This window comes from Cygnus olor, chromosome 2 (genome assembly GCF_009769625.2).
Source record: "Cygnus olor isolate bCygOlo1 chromosome 2, bCygOlo1.pri.v2, whole genome shotgun sequence".
Taxonomy (NCBI): domain Eukaryota; kingdom Metazoa; phylum Chordata; class Aves; order Anseriformes; family Anatidae; genus Cygnus; species Cygnus olor.
In genome coordinates this window covers 22,556,373-22,581,004 of record NC_049170.1, presented here as the reverse complement: position 1 = coordinate 22,581,004, position 24,632 = coordinate 22,556,373, and the positions used below count along the sequence as shown (strand labels likewise).

The window sequence follows — 24,632 nt, the reverse complement described above, 5'->3', positions numbered from 1 at the left end:
AATATAAGTAAATTGAGTATTTATTTATTTAACATGGAAAGAAAAAATAGCAAACAATTCATTAAATATTATAGTTAATAACTAGCATTAACATAACAAATAACTAGCAAAGTCTTCCAAGTAAAACCAATCCATGCCCAAGGTATCTGTTTGTTTAGGAGCATACTAGTTTTTGATGCAAAGTATGTCCTCCATGTAACTTCAGTCAAGCTTTGCAAGTTCATTTACAGATCATATGTGTAGTATACAGGAAATCTGTTTTTTATTTTTGTTTGCTTGTTTATTTGTTTTCAAAACAGAACATTCTCCAACTGAGTACAAGCTTATTTTTGTAAAATGGCTAAAAATGAATAAAAAATCCTTCAAGTGAATAAGACAAGCTTTGTGCTTATATAAGTACCCTTTTAACTGCATTTTCTTACCTTAGGAACATTGTAGTCCTATTATCTTTCAAGGCATGAGAAAAAAAACAAATCTGAATTTAAGTGGGACAGACTAAATTACAGGAATATAAAACATTTCTTACCTATCTCATCTGAAATACTTTGACCTTCAAATGCTGCGCAGACTTTTACTGTAAAACTAAGTATAAAAAGAAGAAGTAATTATTAGCATAAAGAGAGCTGACCTGAGGAGTAGCAATTCCCAAATCATACCCATGTTTTTGTTTCCTTTTCTTAAATGATGTTCACTGAGATCTGTGTTTAGGCACCCAACATATCCCCTAACTAATTCAGCAAGTCTCCCGGGCTCCACCAATACTCAAAGAAGAAAGACAGGGTAGCCTCTTAATATCTTCCCAGGAAAGATATAGAGAACTTTTCCAACTAATTCTAGAGAAAGCCTATAGAGATCACCCTCGTAATACTACTGGCAAAGTTGGGTTCCTAATGCTGAGCTTCAGCAAGCCACTATTGTACAAGGCTGCCTGTAGAAGTCCTTTCTGCTTCATCATGCTGAAGAAAGAAAGCCTTCCATGATTTCAAGATGGTGCAATTCAATACAAAGTGTCCTTGGTTACCAATCATTCTTATGGAATACTTCAATGGGTTCAGAAAATATTTTGCTTTGTACAGGGAAGAATCAGCTGAACATGGATAGTAAGTCATCATTGGAAGATGTGAAACCAGAATATTTTACAGTAATACCTTGGGTTAAATAGAAATATTTTTGAATTAGCCATTGCTCTTCATCTCCTCCTATAGTTACACTGTATACTAAATTCTCCATGTAGTGGATTAAAAACCAGCAACACAATCTTTAAAATAACCTGCAATCATATTCTAATTGAATGTTTGCTTTCTCTGACAAACATAATGAAACTGTGCCACATCTGGGATTCATATAATTTTCATGACCTTATTAAATATTTTCCTCTTGGCCAAAAACTTCGCCTTATGCCATTAAACTATGCTTAACCATAGTCTTCAAATGACACTAGGAGTGTCGATTCATGTTCCATGCAGAAATTGCAAATTCAGTCACATTCCTACTTCTTTAGAATTATGAGTTAACAGATGAAGAACCAATCATTTGCTGACACACAAGGGCAAGAACAAACAACATGAAAGAGAAAAGCTTGTGTAATTGCATAAATGCGGTTTAGACATCAGGCTTCACAAACTAGTCTGACATGTCATAGCACAGAAGAGCATTTCCTCAAATGTAAACTCACAAGATGCCATTGTGTGTTGAACTTGGTGATCTCACTTCCTGATATCTCAAATAATTTTTGCACTATCCTGTTTAAAAAATGGTTGAGTTAAAAATCCAGCTTGAAATGGATTGTAATCAGAAATGAATTAATTGTTAAATTGCACAACTGTAATGTATATTTAATTTATTTAGTGAATGCAATAATTCATAATACACATTTGATAACCCAAGTCATGTTCTGAAGTACTATGGTAAGAGCCAAGATTTAATCCTTCCTTTCCAGGCACAGTATGTCAAGAAGAGAATGGCAATGCAAAAAAATCAAAACTTTGGAATTTATCAGTCTCTTGGCTCTGCCCATCTGACTGGCAAGACTGTGGGTTTAGCAGAATTCCACCACCCATTTCTGATTTCAAGGATACTCAGTTCAGAAACAGTTCTACAGAGAGATATCCTCATCACTTTGACAAGAAGTTGCTGTGGAGATTTTGCAGGATGTTTTAGCCATGAGAAAAAGAAACAGAGGAAAAAAGGTAGACCACAGAAGAGGCCAGGATATTTTTGAGATTTAAGATCTGACTCCTTGGCACATGAAGAAACATAATAATTGATCTTCTGAGCTTGCAGGAGCCATAAAGCAAACAAGACAATTAACAATAAAAGGAAGGAAACTTCAGCAGGTAAGAAAAGACTGGGAAATGGCCCATCATCCTTAAGCATACGATCTTTCCTGTGCTATCAGTTTTATTTCTCTGTAGGAGATCTCTGCACTGCATTTATTCAACAGTGTCTGCCATCACAATCAGCTCATGGTTTGCGCAGTGTTCAGTTGTGGCTATGAAATACAGGGAAAGCCTTCAAACTGAACACACTAGCTTTCCCTGGTAATCTTGGACCAACAAAGCAGTTTGTTTGAAATAATTTTATGTTCTTCAGTCAGACAGAAACATTTTTAATGCTATTAGAACAAGCTTAAAAGTATTTCTTTTCATTCAAAACATGTAGCATAGATGGGGATAGTATCTTGAGAAGTGAAAATAATATTAGAAAAACAAAAAAGATGGTTACCCCCCCAAAAATGTTTTTTGGGCTGCCATTTTTACTAGAAATAATTGAATTTAATCTGACTATGCTACTGGGTGAAAAAAATAGGAAATGTACTTGAGGAAGTGGTAAGTTTGGAATTATCAGATCCTACCAGAAATTACTTGTCATTGTTGGCTATTTTTTCAGAATACAGAACTGCACACAGAGAGGAAGATGGATAATGCCTTAGCAGAAAGGCACTCAAAGTTTTGATGGTATAGACCTTCATCTGAACAAAGTAATGAGGGCCTTCAGTCCCTGACTGTGGGGCACTGGTCACATCCAGGTTCCAATGAAGTCAGTGGGAGCAGGAATTGCTACCTCTATTTTTAAAACCTTTCAAAAAAAAAAAAGTCTGTTTACATTGTCTTTGACAGCTTCAAAGTTGCAGAGTTTGTTCCAAATTTGTTAGTTTCTATTTGTATGTTTCTAGAAGTTCAGGACAATTCTCGTAAGATTGTGTATAAAAATAACTTTTTATGCATGCTTCCTCTGCACTTCAGTTTTCCAAATTATATAATGGCAAAAATAATATTTTCCTAATACTAGAAAGTGTACAATAATCTACATTATTCATACTTTACACTTCCTGAAACTGTTCCGGTAGGAGGTTTTCTTTCATTCTAATTTTGCAATGTCAGTCAGTAGACATTTTATACTAGCAGCACAGCTGGCTAAGAGATACAGAAATCTATCCCAAGGGACTGAAGAATTCCTTGCCTGTTGGAGTTTCCCTACTAATTATTTTCATATGTACAATACAAGCTTATATCAACTAAGGAGAAAAATTACAGCATGGAAAATAGCAGCTGGTCTTCAGTCAGTTCATAATACGAACTAAATCTTTAGGGAAGAATATTTTGGAATAAAGCAAACAGAAATTAAATTATGCTCATAATAAAAGTCTCGTAGATATGAACCAAACATCTTCTGGCTTTTTGTACTACAGAAGTGAAAAGTAATGAAAAAACTACATGTTACACAAGCCTTATTTGAACAGTACCTTAGAGCAGGAATACATTTTTAGCAGAGATGTTTTTATTCACTTGTCTTGTGCAAAGAAAAAAAAATCTTTTTTTTTTCTTCCAGTAAACTATCAGTAAATGCTATAATATTGACTTTTTTTTTTCCAGTACAAATCCTATCCAAACGATTCTTTAAAAGTCCCAAAAACTGAAGTTTTTGGGAAAAAAAATCAAATGCACTTGGAACAATGAATATGCTACAGCCCAATGTTGATACTTTAAATTTTTTATTGCATCGACTATTAAAACAAAATTTGCTTGAATCAAAATATAAAGATAGATCTTTATTTAGAACCTACTCCAGAAAGGGCTAAACTTTTTAAAGTTCTGGGACCACACAGTTCTACCGAGTGCATTCTACCTTCCTCTGTAGGTGGGTGATTTTACTACACACAATGTTGAAAAGAGGAATGTAATGATAAATATAAGCAGTTCCGTAACAAGTAAAAGAATAGAGTAAAAGTGAAAATCTCTTGAAAACCCTGTCCCAGATTTTGACAGTCAGTAGATGTAGCACTTCCCAAGTCACAAATTGCATCCACTGCATTTAAAGCCCATATATTTAGTGGTTTAATGGTGTCAGAGTTGAGTTCCTGTACATCTCTTAAGTAAACTGTTTCTAGTCATGATTATTTTTTATTTTTCATATTTATCAATTTGATGTAAAACCTCCTTTGCTAACTCTAATGTTTGAGACTATTTTTAGAACTCATCTCCCATAAAGAATGTCTCCAGTGCGGGGAGTCCCTCTGACCACCTCTGGTTTAAAAGCAGTGAAAAATTTGTGCAGTCACCTTGTCTTTCTCCTTTACACCTTGATATTCTTTTAATACATCCCATGTTCTTCAGGCTTTGTGCCCCTAATGTGTTTAAATAAAATCATAAGACTAGTTCTTATATTTTAGAAATTTGTTCCATACAGTCTCTCTGGCAGGACTTGTTGGAATTTTATATTCAACTTGCAAGTGTTTATGCTCTGTTTTGTTTTTAGTTTCCTCATTTGTTATGATTTCAACTTTTAAAAAGCATCTAATGTATTCCTAATAGCCTGTTTTATCAGCTGTTATTTGGGGTCCTTTCTAAGTGATTTTCTTCTAGTGGTGTAAATGCACCTGCATGTGGTGCTAATACTATTAGATAGCCTCCAACTGTCCTACAACATTTATATTTGTAACTGATCGTGAATTGTTTCAATTTGCTTCAAGGTTCGGAGTGTACTTTTTCTTTTCAAAGTTAAATGCTACTATGGCAGAGGGTTTCTCTTTTAAGGATCTATCCAACATTGTCCTGCCTGATGCACTAAAAATAGCTTTCCTCTGACCAAAGACAGTCAGAAACAACATCCTGTGAACTGCTCTCAGCATAGTGAGCAGGACACCTTCTCTCTTCCACGAAGGACTAAGATCTCTCTTTCTGTAGCAGAAACTGGTGGGACCACCAGCTCTTAGCATCACTTTCACTGTGACATTTTCTCAGCAAAGGTATGTGTTTTGTCAGGTGAATGCTTCTGTGTTTTGTCAGTCTTGGCTGTTACATGTTTCACTCATCCAGACACTGAATGTGATTTTGCAGCTTGATCCTATAAGACACTGAACATCCTCCCATGAAGGAGGATATCACACCACTGAACTTTTAGCTACTTCATTTAGAGAATCTGTGAAGTATTGGAAGGTGTCAAAAAGAACTCTGTTCTATATCATTTTGTTGTTGTGCTTATAGCATATTTGAATACTTGTATGTTCAACAAAAAGCTGCAAGAAAAGCTGGGATTGGGAAGTTATTTGAGAAAAAAGAGGACGCTGAAGATGTTTTTTGTCTAATCATGAACTTACCAGGCTACCAAAAGCTGAGAGCCAGGGAGCTGACAAGTCTTATTGTCTGGATTGACAATCATAGGGTTCAGAATGAGCAGAGCATTCACGGTCACAACAGGTCTGGCTCTGAGGGACAGAAATAACATTCACTACATGCAGCACATTAGTACCTAGGTTGCATCAGAGAAAACAACTGAGATAGCCACAAAGAAGCTTGAAATGTAGGGCTACGTTGGAGAAAATACTTTTATAATGCTGCTCCTACCCAAAAGACCTTTGATATTTTTTTTTGGTCAGAAACTGTGATACCTTCTGCTATGACATTTTGAAAGTTCTTCACAAAAAACCCACAGGTTAACAGCACACAGCATCGCTGAAACAGTATGCTACACTTAGCAATAGGTCTGTCCTGGGACTCAGGCACATCAGACACATTCCATCGCACTGGATTTTCACAAAGGGCCAGAGCCTGCAGTTTGGAAATTACAGAAGTCCCTTGGCTGTTATTTTATAAACTGTCAGGTTTGTGTTTCTTCATGAACAGTGATATATTCAGGCTTGCTATCACTGTTTAAGCTTCTTCAAAAAATGAACATAATTTAGTTAAAATAGAAGTTGATTTAGAATTATCTTAAGCCAACAATAAAGTAAACTCTGACATCATGTCTTGAGACAATTGACTTTGGAAAATGAGAATAATCATCACAGAAAATTCTGCTGAGCATGTGAGTACATGGTTGTGGTGATGGGAAACATCCCTCTGAAAAACAATCTGCTAGTAAGTAATGAGCTAATCTGTAATTGAGAGCATTTTAAAAGAGAAAACAAAATTCTGTTAAGACAATGATACTGTTTTACAGTAACTTAGATAATTCTGCCAAAAATAGCTTACTACAGTTACTTTCCACATATTTTAACCCACAGTTGAGCTTTTATGATCACTTTTCTGTATTGTTTCAGCAAGACACTCAAAAAATAAAGTTACTTCCTTCATTTCTGTGCAACAGGGAAAACCTTTTTTTGTAGCAAAGTTCAGCTAATAAAACTTTCTCCAGTATGACAAGTTAGGTATTTGGTACACTCTGGACAGGAAACAGAAAGATTGAGGGATTCTTGCTTGCTATTCACCTTCCTAAACGAAATAGAACACATTTTTTATTGCTATCTAAAGTACACAGTGGATCTAATTCTCCAATGTTTCACATCCTGTGCAGTCATTTAATGCCACTGCAAAGTGATGCATTGCAAAATACTTGGATGATTCTAAAACAGGGCAGCAGGAAAACCAGGTTTTCTCACTGTGCTTACAATGTTACCAAAAACGAGCTAATGCTCCTGTTTTACAAAATTCTTATGCTTTGACAAATATTCATCCAGGAAACAGAACATGCCTTCTCTCAGACAGGTACTGTTTGGAATACAGACAGCAAGAAGACAGAGAGGAATCAGGAAATATGACTACACTGTTGCAGCAACAGATGGTGAATATTTAAATGCAAAGAACTGTCTGCATGTCAGCATTAATAGGGCTGCAGCAGATTTTTATTTATGCATTTGGTAGTCGTAATTTATACTTCTAATCAAACGGTGCATTTAGCGAAAACCAGTAGTCAGCCAACAACTCTGGAGATTTGCAAAGTGCATACATTTTTTCTAAATTGAAGCAAAAAGCAGCAGTCTTTATTTCTAATAAATAGTTTGTGTCTTAATGTACATGACCACCAAAGAGTCAAGAGTCACCTGAAAATCTGAATTTCTTACTAGCACCATTCCTCCAAGAAATAAATGAATTTTCAGTGTTGTGCTTCATAAATTTCTCTCTGACAAGCTGTAGGGAGAGCTTTTTGACTATACAGAATTTTGCGTGAGGTTGCTTTAAAGGTAGAAAAGACACCATTTTTTCTTCTTATCTAATTTAAAATTAACTGAGGAGTCAAGCATTCCAGAAGGAGTTCCTTGAACTAAGACTAAGCATGGAAATTTTCATGAAAAATGGGAAGTTTTGAGCATGAGAAAAAAGAAACCTGTAAAACAACATTTGTTGCTCACACGATGTTTCATTTATCACATGTAATCAGCATCTTTTACACATTGCACCAGGGAAACACAGAAATGTGACATTTGTTTATTCACAGATCTCCTACTGAAGCTGTAAAATTAAAAATCCATTGTATTTATCACGTACCTGTAAACAACTGCTTTTCCAGCTCCAAATGCACCCACAATTAAATCTGGAGAAAGAAAACAGCTTCAGAAGAACTATATAGAGGCCTCTCATGCATTTTTTCCCATCCTAAATAAGATTAATTATATTCAGAATGTGGTAACATGAAACAAATGTAATTCCCACTTTCTTATCAATATTTTCAACACTGCTACCTCAAAGAAAACATTTAAGACTGGGCAAGACTGGCTCATAAATATCTTGGTTGTATCCAGTCAGTGTCAATTTGTTTAACACAGGGTCAGGCATGGCACAATCCTGCTTCTCCGCAGCTTGTATTGAAGAGTAAGAAGAATGCCTTCAACTTCCATACATTTTCACAGAATCACAGAATGAATGGGTTGGAAGGGACATTAAAGATCACCCAGTTCCAACGCCCTGCCATGGGCTGGGACACCTCCCACCACACCAGGTTGCCCAAAGCCCCATCCAGCCTGGCCTTGAACACCTGCAGGGATGGGGCATCCACAGCTTCTCTGGGCAGCCTATGCCAGGGCCTCACCACCCTCTGAGTAAAGATCTTCCCAATATGTAATGTAAGTCTCTCCTCTTTTAATTTAAAAGCATTACCCTTGTCCTATCCCTACACCTCCTGACAAAGAGTCCCTCCACAGCTTTCCTGTAGGCCCCCTTTAGGTACTGGAAGGCCACAACGAGGTCTCCCCAGAGCCTTCTCTTCTCCAGGCTGAACAACCCCAACTCCCTCAGCCTGTCTTCATAGGAGAGGTGCTTCAGCCCTTTGATCGTCTTCATGGTTCCCCTCTGGACTTGTTCTAACAGGTCCATGTCCTCCTGGTGCTGGGGGCCCCAGAGCTGAGAGAAGCACTCCAGGTGGGGTCTCACAAGAGGGGGAGAATCACCTCCCTCGCCCTGCTGCCCATGCTGCTTTTGATGCAGCCCAGGGTGCGACTGGCTTTCTGGGCTGCAAGCGCACATTGCCGGCTCATGTTGAGCTTCTCATCCACCAACATCCCCATGTCCTTCTCCTCAGGGCTGCTCTCAGTTTTATCCCAAACCACTAACTGACCATTACACAAAGAGATGCAAACCAACTTTTTGGTCACTCACATGCAGTTCACATTGAAAGTTAATGGTGTTCCTTCTTGACAATCCCTCCAGTCCTGCTTTGTGCTTTAAGTCATTTGTTCATTAATTTAGGCACAATAATTCTTTGTGACCATGAATACAAGGCACAGGTTGGAGGATGGCTGATTTCATAGGTACTAGTGCTTTCAGCATCATAGGAGGATGTGTTAAGGCTTGTAATAGTTATCAGTTGAAAGCCATCATAGGTCACCATTTCGAACAAATAGGGTCAACAATGCTAGCATTTCACTGGGCCTTGTGCACATCTTTGTTACTGGGCCTGGCTTGGAATCCTACAGGCCCAAATATTTCCTCCTTTTGTCTGGAGTCCCCATACAGGGCTCTCTGGAAAGATCCTGACTGGCTCACTGGAAAGATCTCCAGTTCCTGTTGGAGAAAAGCTGGGGCCAAGCAACAGGGAACAAAGGATCAGCTTTTCTGCTGCTTCTAGCTGGAGCACAAATCAAGAACGGGAAAGAGCTTTGTTTTGTTTTCATATGCCCTAATGAAATGCCCAGCTGGGTACCTCTTTCTCTCTGCTGTTGCTATCCTATGGTTTGATTTATAAATGTGCCATTTGGTAGGCTAGGTCTTACAACAGGCCTTGCAGTGGCACAGACTGGCAATCTAAACTGATCTGAGTTCATGAAACCAGTAGACACAGTTGAAAAACAACCCCTTACTTGCTGTTTCTGTAGTTTGAGCACTGGTTTGCTTAGAGGCACTGAAGTCATGGAGCATAATGCAACTACACAGCTCTGGTGCTAATTAGCCTGATGGGTTCAGGCCAGTCTGGCAGCGTGTTTTCTAGCGCTGTCTGCCCTTCAGATGGTCAGGATTTAACAAGTTTAAACAAGCACTCCACATGGGCAACAGCCTGTCCTACAACGGATTCCACTGATGAACATCCTCATAGGAGAGGGCACGGACAGTTTATGGGTCTGATCTTCCTTTTGTATAACATTTACATTTTTCTGCTTCCATTGGCCTTACAGAAACATGCTTCAGAGTCAGGAACACTTTAAACAGCAGAAAATAAGTGTTGTTTCTATCTCCTTTTCGGGATATTTATGAGTCCTTTTCATTAGGAGCTTTTAGAGAGAGCTTGCTCACAATCCCAAGACCTAAAGATATTATCCTCTTAAATAAACAACTGATTGAGACATACCTATCATCATAAAGGCTACACAATGCAAACGGCAGAACTTTCCCTAACAGCTACAGTATGCACAGTAACCCAAAAAGATTTTTTTTTTAAAAAAAAAACCACAACATCGTGTTATGAACAGAAAGTGAAACAAGAAGGAAGGTCTTTACATTAAATCTGTTGTTTTTAGCAGGATGCTCTTTATGAATCCTGCAACTGACTTAACTTAGGATATGTACTGTTTCATACCAGACTAGATAAGTCAAAAGGTTTCATTACAGGGCTGTGCTATGGCACTGACAAAACTAGCAGATATCTATGACTTATCCATATTCCAGAATTGTGATGATTTCATAATCTGATTTTTCATTAAAAAATCAAGCACTCCAACCCTTCACAGACACTAGGTAAAGCTTGAACACACAACTTGAGTTCAAGTTTAGTAACCCGTAGCCTGTTTGAACCTGAAGTTACACAGAATGAGTTTGCGAGACATAGTTAGCCTCAGCAACGTGAGTGAAATCTTAATTTCAGTATCTACAGCTGTGTGAACTTATGTCCCCACTATCTCAGCATCCCCACTTTCATATTGAAGAACATTTTGCACATCTGCTTAATAGTTAAATCCTGGTTTCTCTGGGACAGAACCCAGCTTATTTGAAAACAGAAGGTAATGGTTTTAGAGGAACAATGACAGTCCCCAGTCACCAAAAGACTGAGCAGTCTTTCTGCATTGCCACCTCAACCAGGCTTGGAGACACAGCAAGAAAGATGAGGACATTCAATAATGGTACCATAAAAGCTCCACTTGAGCAAATGCTTAGGACAGCTGGGACCATGTTCATCCTGCTCTCATTTGGAAGTACTTAGTTTTTCCCTGACAGGTCCTTTATTTTATACTCTTGGCCATAATTATTCTTCAGCCAAAGAGCCTGAATGAGTGTGTGCTGGTTTGCTTGAGATAGAATTAATTTTCTTCATAGTAGCTTGTATAGTGTTATGGGTTTGTTTTTTTTAATGTATGATTTGTAATGAAAATACATGAGATAACACACCGATGTTTTAGTTGTTGCAGAGCAGTGCTTATAGTAAGTCAATGACTTCTCTGCTTCTCGTGCTGCCCTGCCAGCAAGTAGGCTGAGGGTGCACAAAGAGCTGGGAGGGGACACAGCCAGGACAGTTGATCCAAATGTACCAAAGTGATATCCCATACCATATGACGTTATGTTCAACATAAAACTGGGAGGAGTTGGACAGGGGAGCTGCTTGGGGACATTGATCAGCTGGTGGTGAGAAAATGCGTTATACATCACTTGCTGGGTATGCAATTTTTATTTTTATTTTATTTTTTTCCTTTCTTATTAAACTGTCTTTATCCCAACCCATGAGTTTTCTAACTTTTGCCCTTCCAATTCTCTTCCCCCCACATCCATCTGCGGGGGAAATAAGCAGCTTAGCTGCCCACGGGGTTAAACGACAACAGCACGAAACTACTAAGAAGGAAAAGTGGACTTAAGAATAAATATGCAAAGAATAAAACATACTTATGTCCAGGAGTGACATCTATGATCTAATATAAGGACCAAGTCATTACATATTCAAGAAGAGGATTTACTGGAAGATCCATTACAGTTATGCTTTGCTTTTACTTGTTTTCTTAAAGAGCATTTAGCTTTATTCTTCTTTCTTTCATTGCTTTCTGGGGTCAACTCTTATACTTATCATTGGGAAAAAGAAAAAAAAAACACATTTCTGACACTGGTACAAATCCAAGAGATTTGAATACACATCAAATCAGATCACTTATATGTCACTTAAGTTTTGAATTTGTTGTGCGTTTTGAAGAAGAAAAGTTATTAATCATTTCTATGAAAGAAATGCATGTCTAAATTATCTGAAGCTTGGCAAGTTTCCGTTCCTAAAAATAGAGAGAAGTTGTTTTTATTCATTTCTTGTTAATACTATGCATGCAGTGTCACTTATATAAAGTCCACTAGTTAGAAAACAAGGGTTTAACGAGGAATTTGGAATTACATATGAAAAAAAAAAAAAAGAAGGAAAAAAAAAACAGCTTAGCTAAGTGTAACCCTTCCAAGAGGAGCCTGAATGAAAGCATATGAAAACTTCTAACTGCACCTTTGCATTTGTATTTTTTTTCAAGGTCCGAATAAAATGTACAAATAGAGAAAGAAAGAAGTATCTGACTCACAAAATGGCCTTCACTCCTTCTCTATTTCATGTTTTCAGGAGGATGAGGATCCTTCTAGATTCAGGTAAATGACCACCTTGTCCATGCCAACTCATTGAGAAGATCCTCTACCAGCTGCTCCTCTTCAGAGAAACAGAGCTAAAGGAAGGGCTGGAGCGTTTCTGCCTCATTGCTGCTATGGAATAAATGAACTGTAGGGTTCACAACCAAAATGTTCAGTAACTATGGAAAGAGGCAATTTTCAACTTGCATTTCAGCACAACTTGAAGGTTGTATGCAAGGAAAGATATCTCCTGGATGTTACTAAAATCCCAACTGATAGAGTTCACAGAACTTAATCCTGAGACAAGTGTCTTACATATACTTAATTGAAGTCAAGGAGCACAAAGCAATTGTAATGTTTATTTCAAATTTTACTTTGCTCTAAAGAAAGGGCTTGCAATATGTTATCTGGAGAAAAATAATTCATTTTCTGAGAAAAAATTATCAAAAATAGTTAAGGAAAGATCACTCACAGATGGCACTGAAGGGCACACTGGGTTTTGTAAGCTGATCTCTTCACCTGTACCTTCCATGTGGCCATGCCAGACCTTAAAGGCTGTGCTAAAGGGATGAACCCGGCCATGGTGCTGACTGAACCTTCAACCAACTGAAGGAAGTAGAGTTCTACTTCCAGTCTCAACAAGAGATACTCATTTCTTAACTTGACCAAATTCTTTGATCCCCTGATATTTTTAAAGGACATCTCCATCCCTTATGAGAGATGCAGCCCCAGGGAGCCTTAAGCAGGGGAGGAACATGTGGCATGCTCAGCACTCCACCCTTCGTTTGGAGTCTGTCCAGCAGTCCCAAGAGACACGGCCAAGGCACAGAATCTCATCTTCATGGGGAGACAGGGGCCAAGAAGAGCAGCCAGTGAAGAACTACATCATTGGCACACGCTTCATTTGCGAGAAACCCAGAAATGAAAACAACAGACAGATGAGTCACTGCCCCACCACAACTCTATCAGGATACAGGCATGAAAGTGTTTGCTTTATGGGCTCAGTATGTTTTGCTGGCAGCTTTAAACAGTATATTGTGTAGTCTGTCAGTTTAATTGCATAGTAGAAATAGCAACTGGAAAACAATTAGAATCCTATCAATGTAGGTGCTAATGGAAATTTCACAAAAGAGAGTGAGAAAACTGCGTAACTGGAAACCCTGTTAAAAATCTTTGTGAGCCTTTGTTCTTTTCTACTTCCCCAGCACCAGATTTCTATTTCTGCTTTCTAGGATTTTAGAGATCACTAAACAGTAGGAAAGGTCCAGAATAACATTCCTTTTAAATGGCCATTACTACAGGCTTGACCATAATGAAAGACACAGGATATATCCAGTTCAGCCAACCTTACTCAAGAATTTTAGCTGAATACGACATTCAGCCACCACCCAGATCAGAATCACTTTCTTGTACTATTCTCAACTGTCTTGATCCTCCCATTTTTCAACCATTCTGGAAGCAGATCTGTTAAGAATAACACCTAAGGCTAATTCAATGCTCCCCTTTTGTCTGAATGAGACCCTTTGATAACGCAATGTTATTATTCACTCCACAATACTACAAACAAATCCAAAAGGAGGCAGTTCACGTCCTGTCACTTCAGTCAATCTCTACTTCCTGTTATTAACTGCTTTATTCTTATACTCCATTGGGCAAAATATTATTAATTTCATTAAATAACTCAAAGAATTTTAGAAAAGTGTATCTATAAATTAAATAGATCATTTGCACAATTGTTAATTGTAAAATTAACATATTTGCAGGAAATTCTTGGCTTGTCACTACATTTTTGATTGATTATTCATGTGCAGACAAATTTAGCTGGTAGGAACACCAGCTCTTCTGCATTTGCTGGCAGAACCCACGCCCTTGTTCTGGCTCCCACGCTCAGCAGTCTTTTCTTACCAGAGCAGATGCAACTTTTCATTGATTAAATTTGTTTGTCTTCCACAAATCTCCTGGACCAATTTCATAATTTAATCATCACTAGATTATGATTCTGTGTTGGCATGCTGCCTATTTTTCTCAAAAACTTATGAGCACTGAAGAACCCTTGCCTCTCAGAAAGAAACTTGAGTGTTTTCTTCCCACTGTTTGAGTTAAGGCACTTAGCAGATAGAGCTGTTAAATACTCCTATTTTAATACGGTTACACTGGATTGCCGAAGTTCTTAGGAAATTTTGTCTGATTATGACACTTGTTTCTTTCTTAAAATGTTTCTAGAGTAAATTGTTTGTATTAAATTATTTAATTGAATTACTAAATATAAATATGTGTACTCTTAAGATAATAACTGAGCCCAAAATAATGAGGCCTGAAGATGCCTTTATCCATTTCCTTGGCAGAAAAAGACTTGACTAAAAGAATAGCCAAAAGAACAGGCCAACAGAACTGGGTTTGTTTAAAACTGGGATACCTTGATGGCGGAGTTTCAGTGACACTTATTCCAGGGGAATCTCTAAGTTAATAGGGAAGACTTACACAAGTGTCAAAGCAAGCAGGGAACAGAAACAATAATGCATAATGTATTTGAGCAATTAACTAATTAACTATCAACAGCCTTTGAATAGTGAATTCATCCAGAGAACTGCTCAGAATCCACCCACACTGTTAAAAGAAACTGGTTAAACAATCCTGGCTCACAAAAACATTTGAACAAACCACAGTCTGCCGGAGGATATGCCACAAGAAGAAAGCAAGCTTAATGAGTTGAGTAAGTTTCTCATTATAAACTATTTGCTCAGCTATAATCAGCCAACAAGTGACTGAGCATATGCTCAAATGTGAGGGTGGAAACCTCACAGCCTCCAAATGCCTGAGCCCTGCACAGATAGATGAACCAGCTGGAAGTGCAGCACCATCACCTAGATAATCACAGACTTCAAGCACTCAGTTGGGACCAGCTTTGAACTGATTCCCAGAAGCAAAAAGAAACAAGTTTATTTTTTCTAACTAGTTGCAATTTCTAATTATGCTATTAGAAAAAAATAGATAAAATGATAAATAAAATAAACTACAATTCAAAATGCAAGCCTAAGCTGAGACCTCATTCCTTGCTCCAGGCCTTGTGACACAAATAAAGGTCAGGATGGAGCAAAGGGGCCCTAAAACCTCCAGATTTAACTGGGAGGGGAGCAGTAACTGTGTTGAACATTATCATATATTAGACTGTTCAGATGTTCTAGCATAGGCAGTCAGGAAAGGCGTGCAGAGACAGGGACTGCAAAAGATCCTGGGCAAACCTTGAAGAGGTACTGCTACAGAGAATCCCATGGCTATATAAAATGTATTATAAGCCTCACCAGTACACCCTCAGATAAAGCCTAGCGCTGCTGTGCCATGCCCTAACACCAGCACTGGAAAATGTGGCACAGAATCTTGCACGTATTTCTTTCAAACTGCCACTGTATTTTGATATATGCTGATGAAAAAGCCCATCTTTCACACTTCTGCACTCCATTCACTCCTCCCCATATTCTTGCTTTAATCTTTATTTCTTTACACCATTGTTAATTCAGATTAACCGTGTTAAGTCAATAGTTGATACATAGCAGCGCAAGTGAGATTGGATCCCCTTCTTCAAAATATGACCTCCTAGAACACAGGTTGCCAAAAACCCGTGAAGTTCATCCATCTGCTGAAGGATGTTACAACTAGGTCAGTATTAGAAAATTAGTGTCAGGGAACGTGTCAGTGCTGTACCTCCATGTCTATGTTGGTACCATTAGAATGACAGTGAAGCAGTTGGCTTGCATCTCCAGAAGATGATTAGGAGTTAGTATAGAGCAGGCAACATGCTCAAAAGGCATACAGTGAACCTGTTTTGGAAGGAAAGTGAGTTTAATGGTACGGACATTGACAGTTCAGCGACAGCGCGGAAACAAAGAACAACCACAAGCATATTTAATTTACTAGTGTAGATGTAGCTTAAGAGGACAGATTGGTATTTTCTTTCAAATACTGGGAATGGATGGTATACTGGAGAGATACTGGGTATGTCTCAGTATCTCTCTCACTGATATTTTCAGTGCTGTGGTTAGAGAAGACTGGAAAGCTGCACTTTCTGTTTGTCCCTCTGAAAAGTCACATCACAGACAGAGCTGGCTTGGTACTTTCTATCTGACTGACATGCTTGATTTGACTTCTTCTTACTGCTTCCTTATAGCCTTACTGACCATAAAATTTGGTCAAATTTAGACTGTATTAAACTATAAAGTTTGCCTAACTCTCATACGACTACAAAAAAAGGAGCAGAGGGGGCAGCTGCACGTCCTTCAAGAGACACACCTGTCAGCAGCACAGGGTTTTACCCCTGGTGCTTCCCAGGGCTGAAAGTTTCCCACTGCTTTTGGGCTTGCAAAGCAGAGGCTAGCATATTATCACCCCCAGCTATATAGATAAAGGAGTAGTTCTGGGCACACAATATCTGGAGTGTCTGTGAACTTGACATGATTTACAGAAGTCCTGCTCTGGAAGTCTGTGGAGATGTAAACCTAGGGTTGTGCTTAATAACAAAAACTAAATCTTCCCTGTTGAAAGGTTAAAAAAATCCCTGTATTTTCACAATGCTCAGAGAAGAGGTCTGTTACTTTTACAGCACTAATATCTATGCCGGGGCAGCTGAAGACAGATGGTCATTACACCGAGAGGACGGTTAATGAGAAGGAAAAGCAGCCCTGTCTGTATGCTGACCCTACTAAAAAATTACTAAAAAATAGGAGAAAAAAAAAGACTGTGATTCATCCTCAATTTTCAGAAACTGTATTCCCCAACTTTTAACTCAGTCTTTAAGTGCACTGGCTCCTGGGAGAGTCCAGGATGAAGCTCAGTGATCTGTGAGAGGAAGCCGAGCAAGCAAGTGGTCTCTTCTGGCCTCCAAGTCTGTGAATCCACTGTGCTGCTCCAAGAATATTAATCTGTTGTCTGATTTAAAGATGAAGCACTGAAACTCTAAAAGCTCTAAAAATGCTACACAGTGCATTAAAAATGAAATGTCAGATATTCACCTATCTCTCAGCCTCTCATTTCCTAGCCAGGGATATGCCTGCATCACAAACAAAGTTAGGCACAAGGGCTTGAAAAAACTGTATCAGCACAGCTTAAATTAAATGAGCCTTCACAAACTAGTGTCTGAAGTTCTGAACTTCTTGAAAGCATGATCCCTTTTTGAGTTTATTTATCTTCACACCACTCTTTGACCACAGAAGAGATAATTGCTGGGAGACTCCCACCTTAGACTGTGGCAATACGTGTTTATACCTGCAGCCAGACATTACAGCTGGCTCTTATTTCCCCATCTCCAGGGAACTGAACTTCTGAGAGTGATGAGTCAATATAACCTGATTTTATTAACCTTTTCTTTCTGTAAAATGGTTGATTTTGCAATATAGTCATTAAAAAAATGTTGAGATCCTTTCCTAATTTTATTCAACCCTCTTTGAACCACAGGGATGACCCATAGTTTGGGAAGCACTGAATTACAAGTCCTTCTATAGTCAGCAAATGCCCTGCCTCTCAGTTGACATCTAAAATAAAACTGCCTTCATATTCTTTCGAAGTTCTGTCTCTTCTTTCCTCTTCATTCAAGGGCAGCCCTTCGGGATTTCCGTCAGAAGGTGGAAAAGAAAAGCTCTTTGACACAAGAAGGATTACTTGTTTCATTGCCCAGTGTGTTTGTCCTAGACCTGCATTTCCCCGTATTATTTCCTTTCTTTCTTTTACCCACAGGAAGGGATTCTATTCTTGTGCTAATACTGTGCCATGGTTGTGCTATTTTTACAGCTTTTTGGTGCTTCAAGTCTGTGACTTAAGGAAGAGGTGGGCAACTAATAGTAAGGTGTTTGTTTTTTCACTTATGTCATTTTCTGGCAGACTCTCACCAGTGCTCTGAACTGCTCCAGATATTCAATGAGGGATGGAGGAAAAAGCTAATTACAATAAATGTAGGTTTGTTTTGTATTTCTAAAATAAATAATTCATGTAATAAAACCAAACCATCTAACACATGGTGTGCTGATATCACAATGGGAAGTTCTTCAAGTAGGATGTATAGCAGAGCCAACAATGACAGGCAGGATAAATCCAGTAAATCTCACAGGTGAACTGACTACAGAATCTCCTCAATGCACGTTTAGAAAGATCGAGTCCCATCATCCAAACTTTTCATTAATTAGCTTAAAAGATGCTCCACAAAAAGTGGTTTGTACAGTAGGCAGACTTCTACTCTTGCTTCCCAGTGTGGCTCAAAGATGACCTGAAAGAATCTTTCCTTTCCCTCTCTCTATCTTTCCAATCTTAGAAATGTCAGGAATGCAATATCCTGTTTTCTTTGGTTTTGCTGGGGGGCCTTGTGTGTGCTTTAGAAAATGTTTAAATGCTGAAACTTTAATAAAGAGCTCCCTTGTCCAAAACAACCTCGTTAGTCATGGACAACGAAAAACTATTAATAGCACCACAGACAATATGCAAACAAAAAGTCAGAACACTGTTTAAAGTCCTTTCTCTTCCTAAATGCTAAAGTTTCTCTCACTTAAAGTGATAGCCTCATTTTATTACTCTGCAGTCAGCTTTTCTGTTTGGTAAGACTGTAATTTCTATCATAAACACCCCTTCCCAGAAACTTTCTTCCTCATCTGAGAAAAACAAAATCAAAACTCTTCTAAGGTTTTTACAATTCATCACAAAATCAAAAGAGATCACACTTTTGTCCATTTGAAAATCAAAGTTTTCCCTTTCTAAAGAACACAACTTTAAAGAAACAATCCAGGCTAACGAGAGATTTCAGAGTGAGTTAGAAAACAAAGACTTAGCATCCTACTGCGGATGAACCTTTCACAATAAAAAAATATGATGTTTTATTGCACACTATTGCTAAGCTTCTGAATTATAATGAAAAGAAACAGATTTGTTTTCAGAAGAGAGAGAGTAAACACAGACACATGTAAGATATCTTCAACATTCAGACTACTTATGATGCTAGGAATATTCCTCTTTTAAAAAACAAACACCTCCTCCCCAGCAAAACTCAATTGATGTTACCAACTTGACAAATCTGAATGCACATCAGGTAAACTAATAAGAAAGAATCAAAGCTAACCTGAAAAGGAAGAGGTGACATAGCAGAATGAAAACAAAAAAAAACATGGAAAGGCCCAAATTAAATATCTGTCTTTAAGCAATGTCTTCGCATTCTCTCTGTTTTTTTGTAATGAGAACAAAGCTGTTAAGAACCCAAATACAGCCCATCATCTCTTTGGACAGCAAAAAACAACTTAGCAACACTACCAAGTCAATCTCTTCTACAACACAACATGTTTTTAATTAAGAAAGAATGCCAGAGTGAAGGAAACCTTACAAGTTCAATAAGCTGAGAGCACTCAGTGGGGGGAAAGGGTTAAGCTTGTATTGTAAACTTCACATGTTTTATGTTAATGTAACTGTTTAAGCCCTTTCTTGACTTTCTGATCATGTCTTTTGACAGGAAAGGGAGTATTTGTTTTGTCTGATTTTAACTCTCAGGAAAGCAAGCTAGAACTATCCGAAAATATGTCTATTCGTTAATTTGACCTCTGCCTTCCAAAAGGAGCAGTTTAGGCATGATGCATTTTCCAGGGGATGGAAGTATGAAATTCCCTTTCTAATGGAAAAATCTTACCTGGGTAATCATTCTTGTCTACATCCGAGTCTCCTCTCAGAGTGAAGCCAAATCCCGAAGGCATGGACTGTGAGGCCCAGGCTCCATTGAGAACCTGGGAAGGGTTAGTATTTAACCCATTACTATATCCATTGTAAATGAACACTTTCCCTCTTCGGTCTTCACCTGCAAATGGTGCACCAATAGCAATGTCTGCAGCACAATAAAACAATAAAAAGAATGGGCACAGTTAAAATAAAGCAAGAATTAAGTCACTGCAGGAAAACAGACATAAACGGTTTCTGCTATGTACATGCAAGAACTATGACATTCTGTACTTCTCTATGAATTCTAATTTCAGGGCAAATACTCAAAAATGTTCGCAATGTCTTATGTGTCAAACTTTTATGACAAAAGCTTACAAACTCATCCTATGAAGGTGTTATTACATTATACTAAATTGCCAATCCACACTGTATTGCTCTACTGTATTTCCAGGACATTTAATAAGCTTTAATAAACTGAGACTTAATGAATGCCTGAATCTACTTCATTTTATTTAGTCAGACAAAATTTTTCCCTGATTTCTTCTATCACATAATTAATAAGGAATAGCTGTTATAGAAAATTAATTTTATTATTCCTGATTAAATGTTTAACACAGGCAAAAACCCCACCCCTCTCAAACATCCAGTGAGTTAGTATGCAAAAGAGAACAATGGAATGTAAGGTTTTATCTATACCAAGCCAACATGTTATTGAGAAATGGAGGAGGAGGAAATAGGAGGCCTTGCACATTACGCAGCTGAGCACTGCAATCCTTAAAAAATGAGGTGTCATATCCAAGAAGTGGAACTCACAAAGCTCTTCACAGTTCTAACACATAGGAAATGGAGAGAATCATGATTGAAGTGGAGAGAATCAAGGACTGAGATTCAGCACCTGCACTAGCTGAGCTAGCCAACAGGAAACACTATCTACAGCTCTAATTTTTAGGATCTCATCAAGGAGCTCACACTAGACTCCTTTATTAAACTTGTCTTTTGCACCTGGAATTCCTACCTTTCCTCTGAAGGCACGAGTACAGCAAAGCTCTGTGACTCACATCTTCAATTATGAAGCAGAATACCTTGGCTCTAGATCCTTCTTAGCATTCTTTACACAGCAAGAAATACAAGCAGGAATATGTCTTCCCTTCCCTACCAGAATGTGAGGGAGACCAACCTTCCCTGCCCAGAGAAGCTGAAGGCATCTGCTACTGCTCACAGGTAGGAAAGAGAAAGTCTTCACCATGGGGTTCAGCCCAGCTGGGGCTTCCAGGGAAATGGGATTCCCAGAAAACCCAGTGAGGGTATTCTCACCAACCACAACCCAGTGACTTCTTCCTGCAAGAAGGGATTCAAGTTTTCTGCACCCTGAACTCCAGTAAAATCCTATGGATCCAGAGATGACTTATCCCTTGCACAGGAGACACACATTCGCCATACTGCCCTACAGTCTAGTGGTTAGAGCACTGTGCAAAAGGAGGAGCTAAGTCCTTTGTTTTTAGTTTACTGGCCGAAGTATCTTTAAGGCTACTGTTCAAAATAACTCCACCAGTAAAAACCCCTTGGAGCTTTAGATGCAGAGATGCCTCCTTGCAGGCCCCTAGCATTCTGGCAACAGGACGTAAGAAAATGCATATAGGTAAGATGAGAATGTTACTGACCGTGAGTAGGCGCCTAACTCTAGGTGCTCAAAGCATCCAAGATATCTCATACAATCAAGCAAGTTAGTTTACTTGGACTATTTTCCAGAACTTTGGCTCCCAGTTTACTTGGTGAATGTTTTGCTATTTATTTGTGTGCTGTTGGTATCTGGAAAAGATCCCACCATGAAACTGTTTCTTCCAGTGCCTAAGTACCAGTGGAAGTCTGATTCCAAAACAGTATGTCTGTACTTGTCCTCTTCTTTCATTGTGGGCAAGATACTCCTGCTCCATTTACTAAGCCTTGTTCAATTCATCCAAGCATTTGAAGAGAGAAAGAGAACTCTGCTTTTAAACAAATTCAACATCTTAACTAAGTATTTAAATCTAATTATATTTATAAAACAATGGATAATATTTTGATTCAAATGAACATGTTAGCATTTAGTAAAAAATAGCACTGTAGTGAATAAGACTGTCCTAAAAGTAAGCTTTTTATGGTTTGGCCCTCAGTACCAGTTTCATTAGGGTTAGTGTAAATCCTCACAACTTTCAAAAGCAATTACATGGTAAAATGCCTTTTTCAGGCACTGCACAGACACTTCATCTTCACTGCTTAGCCATTTTTAATATCAACGTTATACACACACATATATATTACTACATTATATAAAAATTACCGTTATATCCATCCTGATTGAGATCTCCAAGGTGTGTGATTGCACTGCCAAATCTACCGAACACTTCTGTGCTGGTCAGAATTTGCGCGTCTTGGAAGAGGAAAGCACTTTCTTGCATGTACAGATAAACTTGCCCAACTTCTTTAGGCTTGCTCTCAAATTCTCGTTCCATAAAGAGAGGGGCCCCAACTAAGATATCATCTAAACTGGAAGAGTCAAACAAAGATCAGTGTCACTGAGAGATTGAGAAAACCAACAAAGTTCGTGCATTTGTTAAACATGAAGCAAACTAACTGAGGTAGGAAGGCATTTCTGGAGTTCTTCTAGTGCAACCACTTGGTGAAAGCATGGTCAACTAGAGAAGGCTACCCAGGGCTGTGCCCACTCTAGTGTTTAGTATCTCCAAGGATGGAGACTCCATAACGTCTCTGGGCAACCTGTTCCAGTGTTCAATCAACCTCACAGCAAAAAATTTTCTGCTCAGGTTTAAATAGAATTTATTGTACTTTGGTTCATGCCCACAATAGACACTGAAATGCTATACTTTGCAGTTTATGATTCAGAAGTCAGGAATTTAACTCAGAGGTGTTCTGTGTTAGCAGAACAAATTCAGTAGATCTATCCTGCTAATGGTGCTAGTGAAAGACAAAGTTTAGTATCAACTGTAGATTTATTTTTTAACGTTATACAGCAGTAAGTGAACAACAGACCAAAAATTGCCACTTGCCAGGATATTTTTGAAGTAATACATGTGAAACACAGGCAGAAAATCAAACCATAGAGAATTCCTCATCACTAATTCAAACGTAAGCTGGGAGACAAAGCCAAAGCTTCATTTCTGAAAACTCTTCTGTTGAATATTAGAGTAGCTGCGGTGCTCATGTTATTTGCTGTTATTTTACTGTATTAAGTATTAAGGAGAAAAGATATCAAAAAGTCACAGTAATATGAGGCTTAGAGGGAAAAGTTAATCTGTACGTTTTGCTACTCCAAGAAGGATCAGTAAAAGATGACAGACCAATCAAAAGATACGTTGCATCTTACCAACGTTTGTTTATTTGGCAAGAAAAAAAAGACGCTTTACTGGACAGTAAAGAATAACATCAGGCAAGACTGATAGACATCTAACAAGAGGAAATGTTCTTGATAGATCATTCTGAAATATGAAACAATGGTACCAGATGAATTTCTGAAGGTTGTTCAGGCCCCTGTAAACTAACAGGAAAATTATCATTATATTCAGTGGCACTGGTCATCCATATTGAGGAACTCTGTTTTTGCAAAGAAATACCACTACTTAATCCTAGCATTTTACATTTAGAAAACATATTCTCTAGCTCTAACATGAAACTTTGTTCCAACTTTGTGAAAATCACAGAAAATTTTATATACTCAATTCACCATATTCTGAATAGTGATGTTTTCACAGAGGCTTTATTCATTAGCAAACCAATTAGCAAAAAATGCACTACATTGTTTTTCCTCATCCTGATAGAAAACAACAACAACAACAACAACACAAAAACATGTTTTAGGAGTAACTTAGCTACTACTCTACCACAGATATACACTATTGTTCTAAGATGTGTGCCACAGAATTTAATAGAGAATACCCCATTTAAATGCCTTTTAATCATATTGTAGAACTTATGCATTCTATAAATTGTGACAAAGCACATACTCAAAATGTTATTTTTCTATTAAGTTTTATAGATGTTTCCATAAAGGAAACTGTAATTCAAAGTGTTAGGTCACTTTTGTACAGTTCTTTTTTATATGTCAGATATTACCTCATTGAATGGATAACTAAAAAAGGAAGGAAGCAGAAGCTGACTTAACAGCAAAGGTGGGGTTTTCCTTCCACACTAAACATCAAAAGTTCTCTGCTAATGGAAGTTGTTAGTGTCTTGGACAGAATGTCAGCTGAAGCTGTTGTCACAAAACAACAGTTACAACAGAAACAGATCATTAATCTTTTTTTTTTTTTTTTTATGTATGCCATGTACTGAAAGCATTGCACAGTAGCATTATCATCTATAATTTTATTACATTGCAGTCCACATGTTCCCACTGATAAAGTGACCCCATGGTGTTATGAGCTGTGTAAACCATGAGGTAAAAGATGAGCCTGGCTCCAATTAAAATTTTACAAATGAGGGATTGTAAGGCTAAGGGAAGATATTTTAGAAGTGGTAGGGAACCAAAAGATTCAGAGCCAGTAAGCTCCCAGTGACATCAATGTAAAATAAGTAGATACCTTTGAAACTGTGGGCCATACAGTAATATTCCAAGCGCCTAAAATGGAGAGAGAGGCAGACTGTCCATTGTCCACTATGGCCAAA

General features: G+C 38.1%; 1 protein-coding gene across 3 annotated transcripts in view; it reads right to left on the bottom strand.

Moving 5' to 3' along the window:
- The window catches only part of ITGA8 (integrin subunit alpha 8), a 110,951-nt gene that overhangs the window by 59,584 nt on the left and 26,735 nt on the right, over positions 1–24,632 (bottom strand). For all 3 annotated transcript variants that reach the window (XM_040549862.1, XM_040549861.1, XM_040549863.1), the window contains exons 12-16: positions 22,291–22,496; positions 19,945–20,136; positions 7,767–7,812; positions 5,600–5,707; positions 527–582 (exon numbers count right to left, since the gene is read on the bottom strand). In XM_040549862.1, coding sequence (XP_040405796.1) covers positions 527–582; positions 5,600–5,707; positions 7,767–7,812; positions 19,945–20,136; positions 22,291–22,496 — 608 coding nt within the window. The remainder of the gene's footprint in view (positions 1–526; positions 583–5,599; positions 5,708–7,766; positions 7,813–19,944; positions 20,137–22,290; positions 22,497–24,632) is intronic.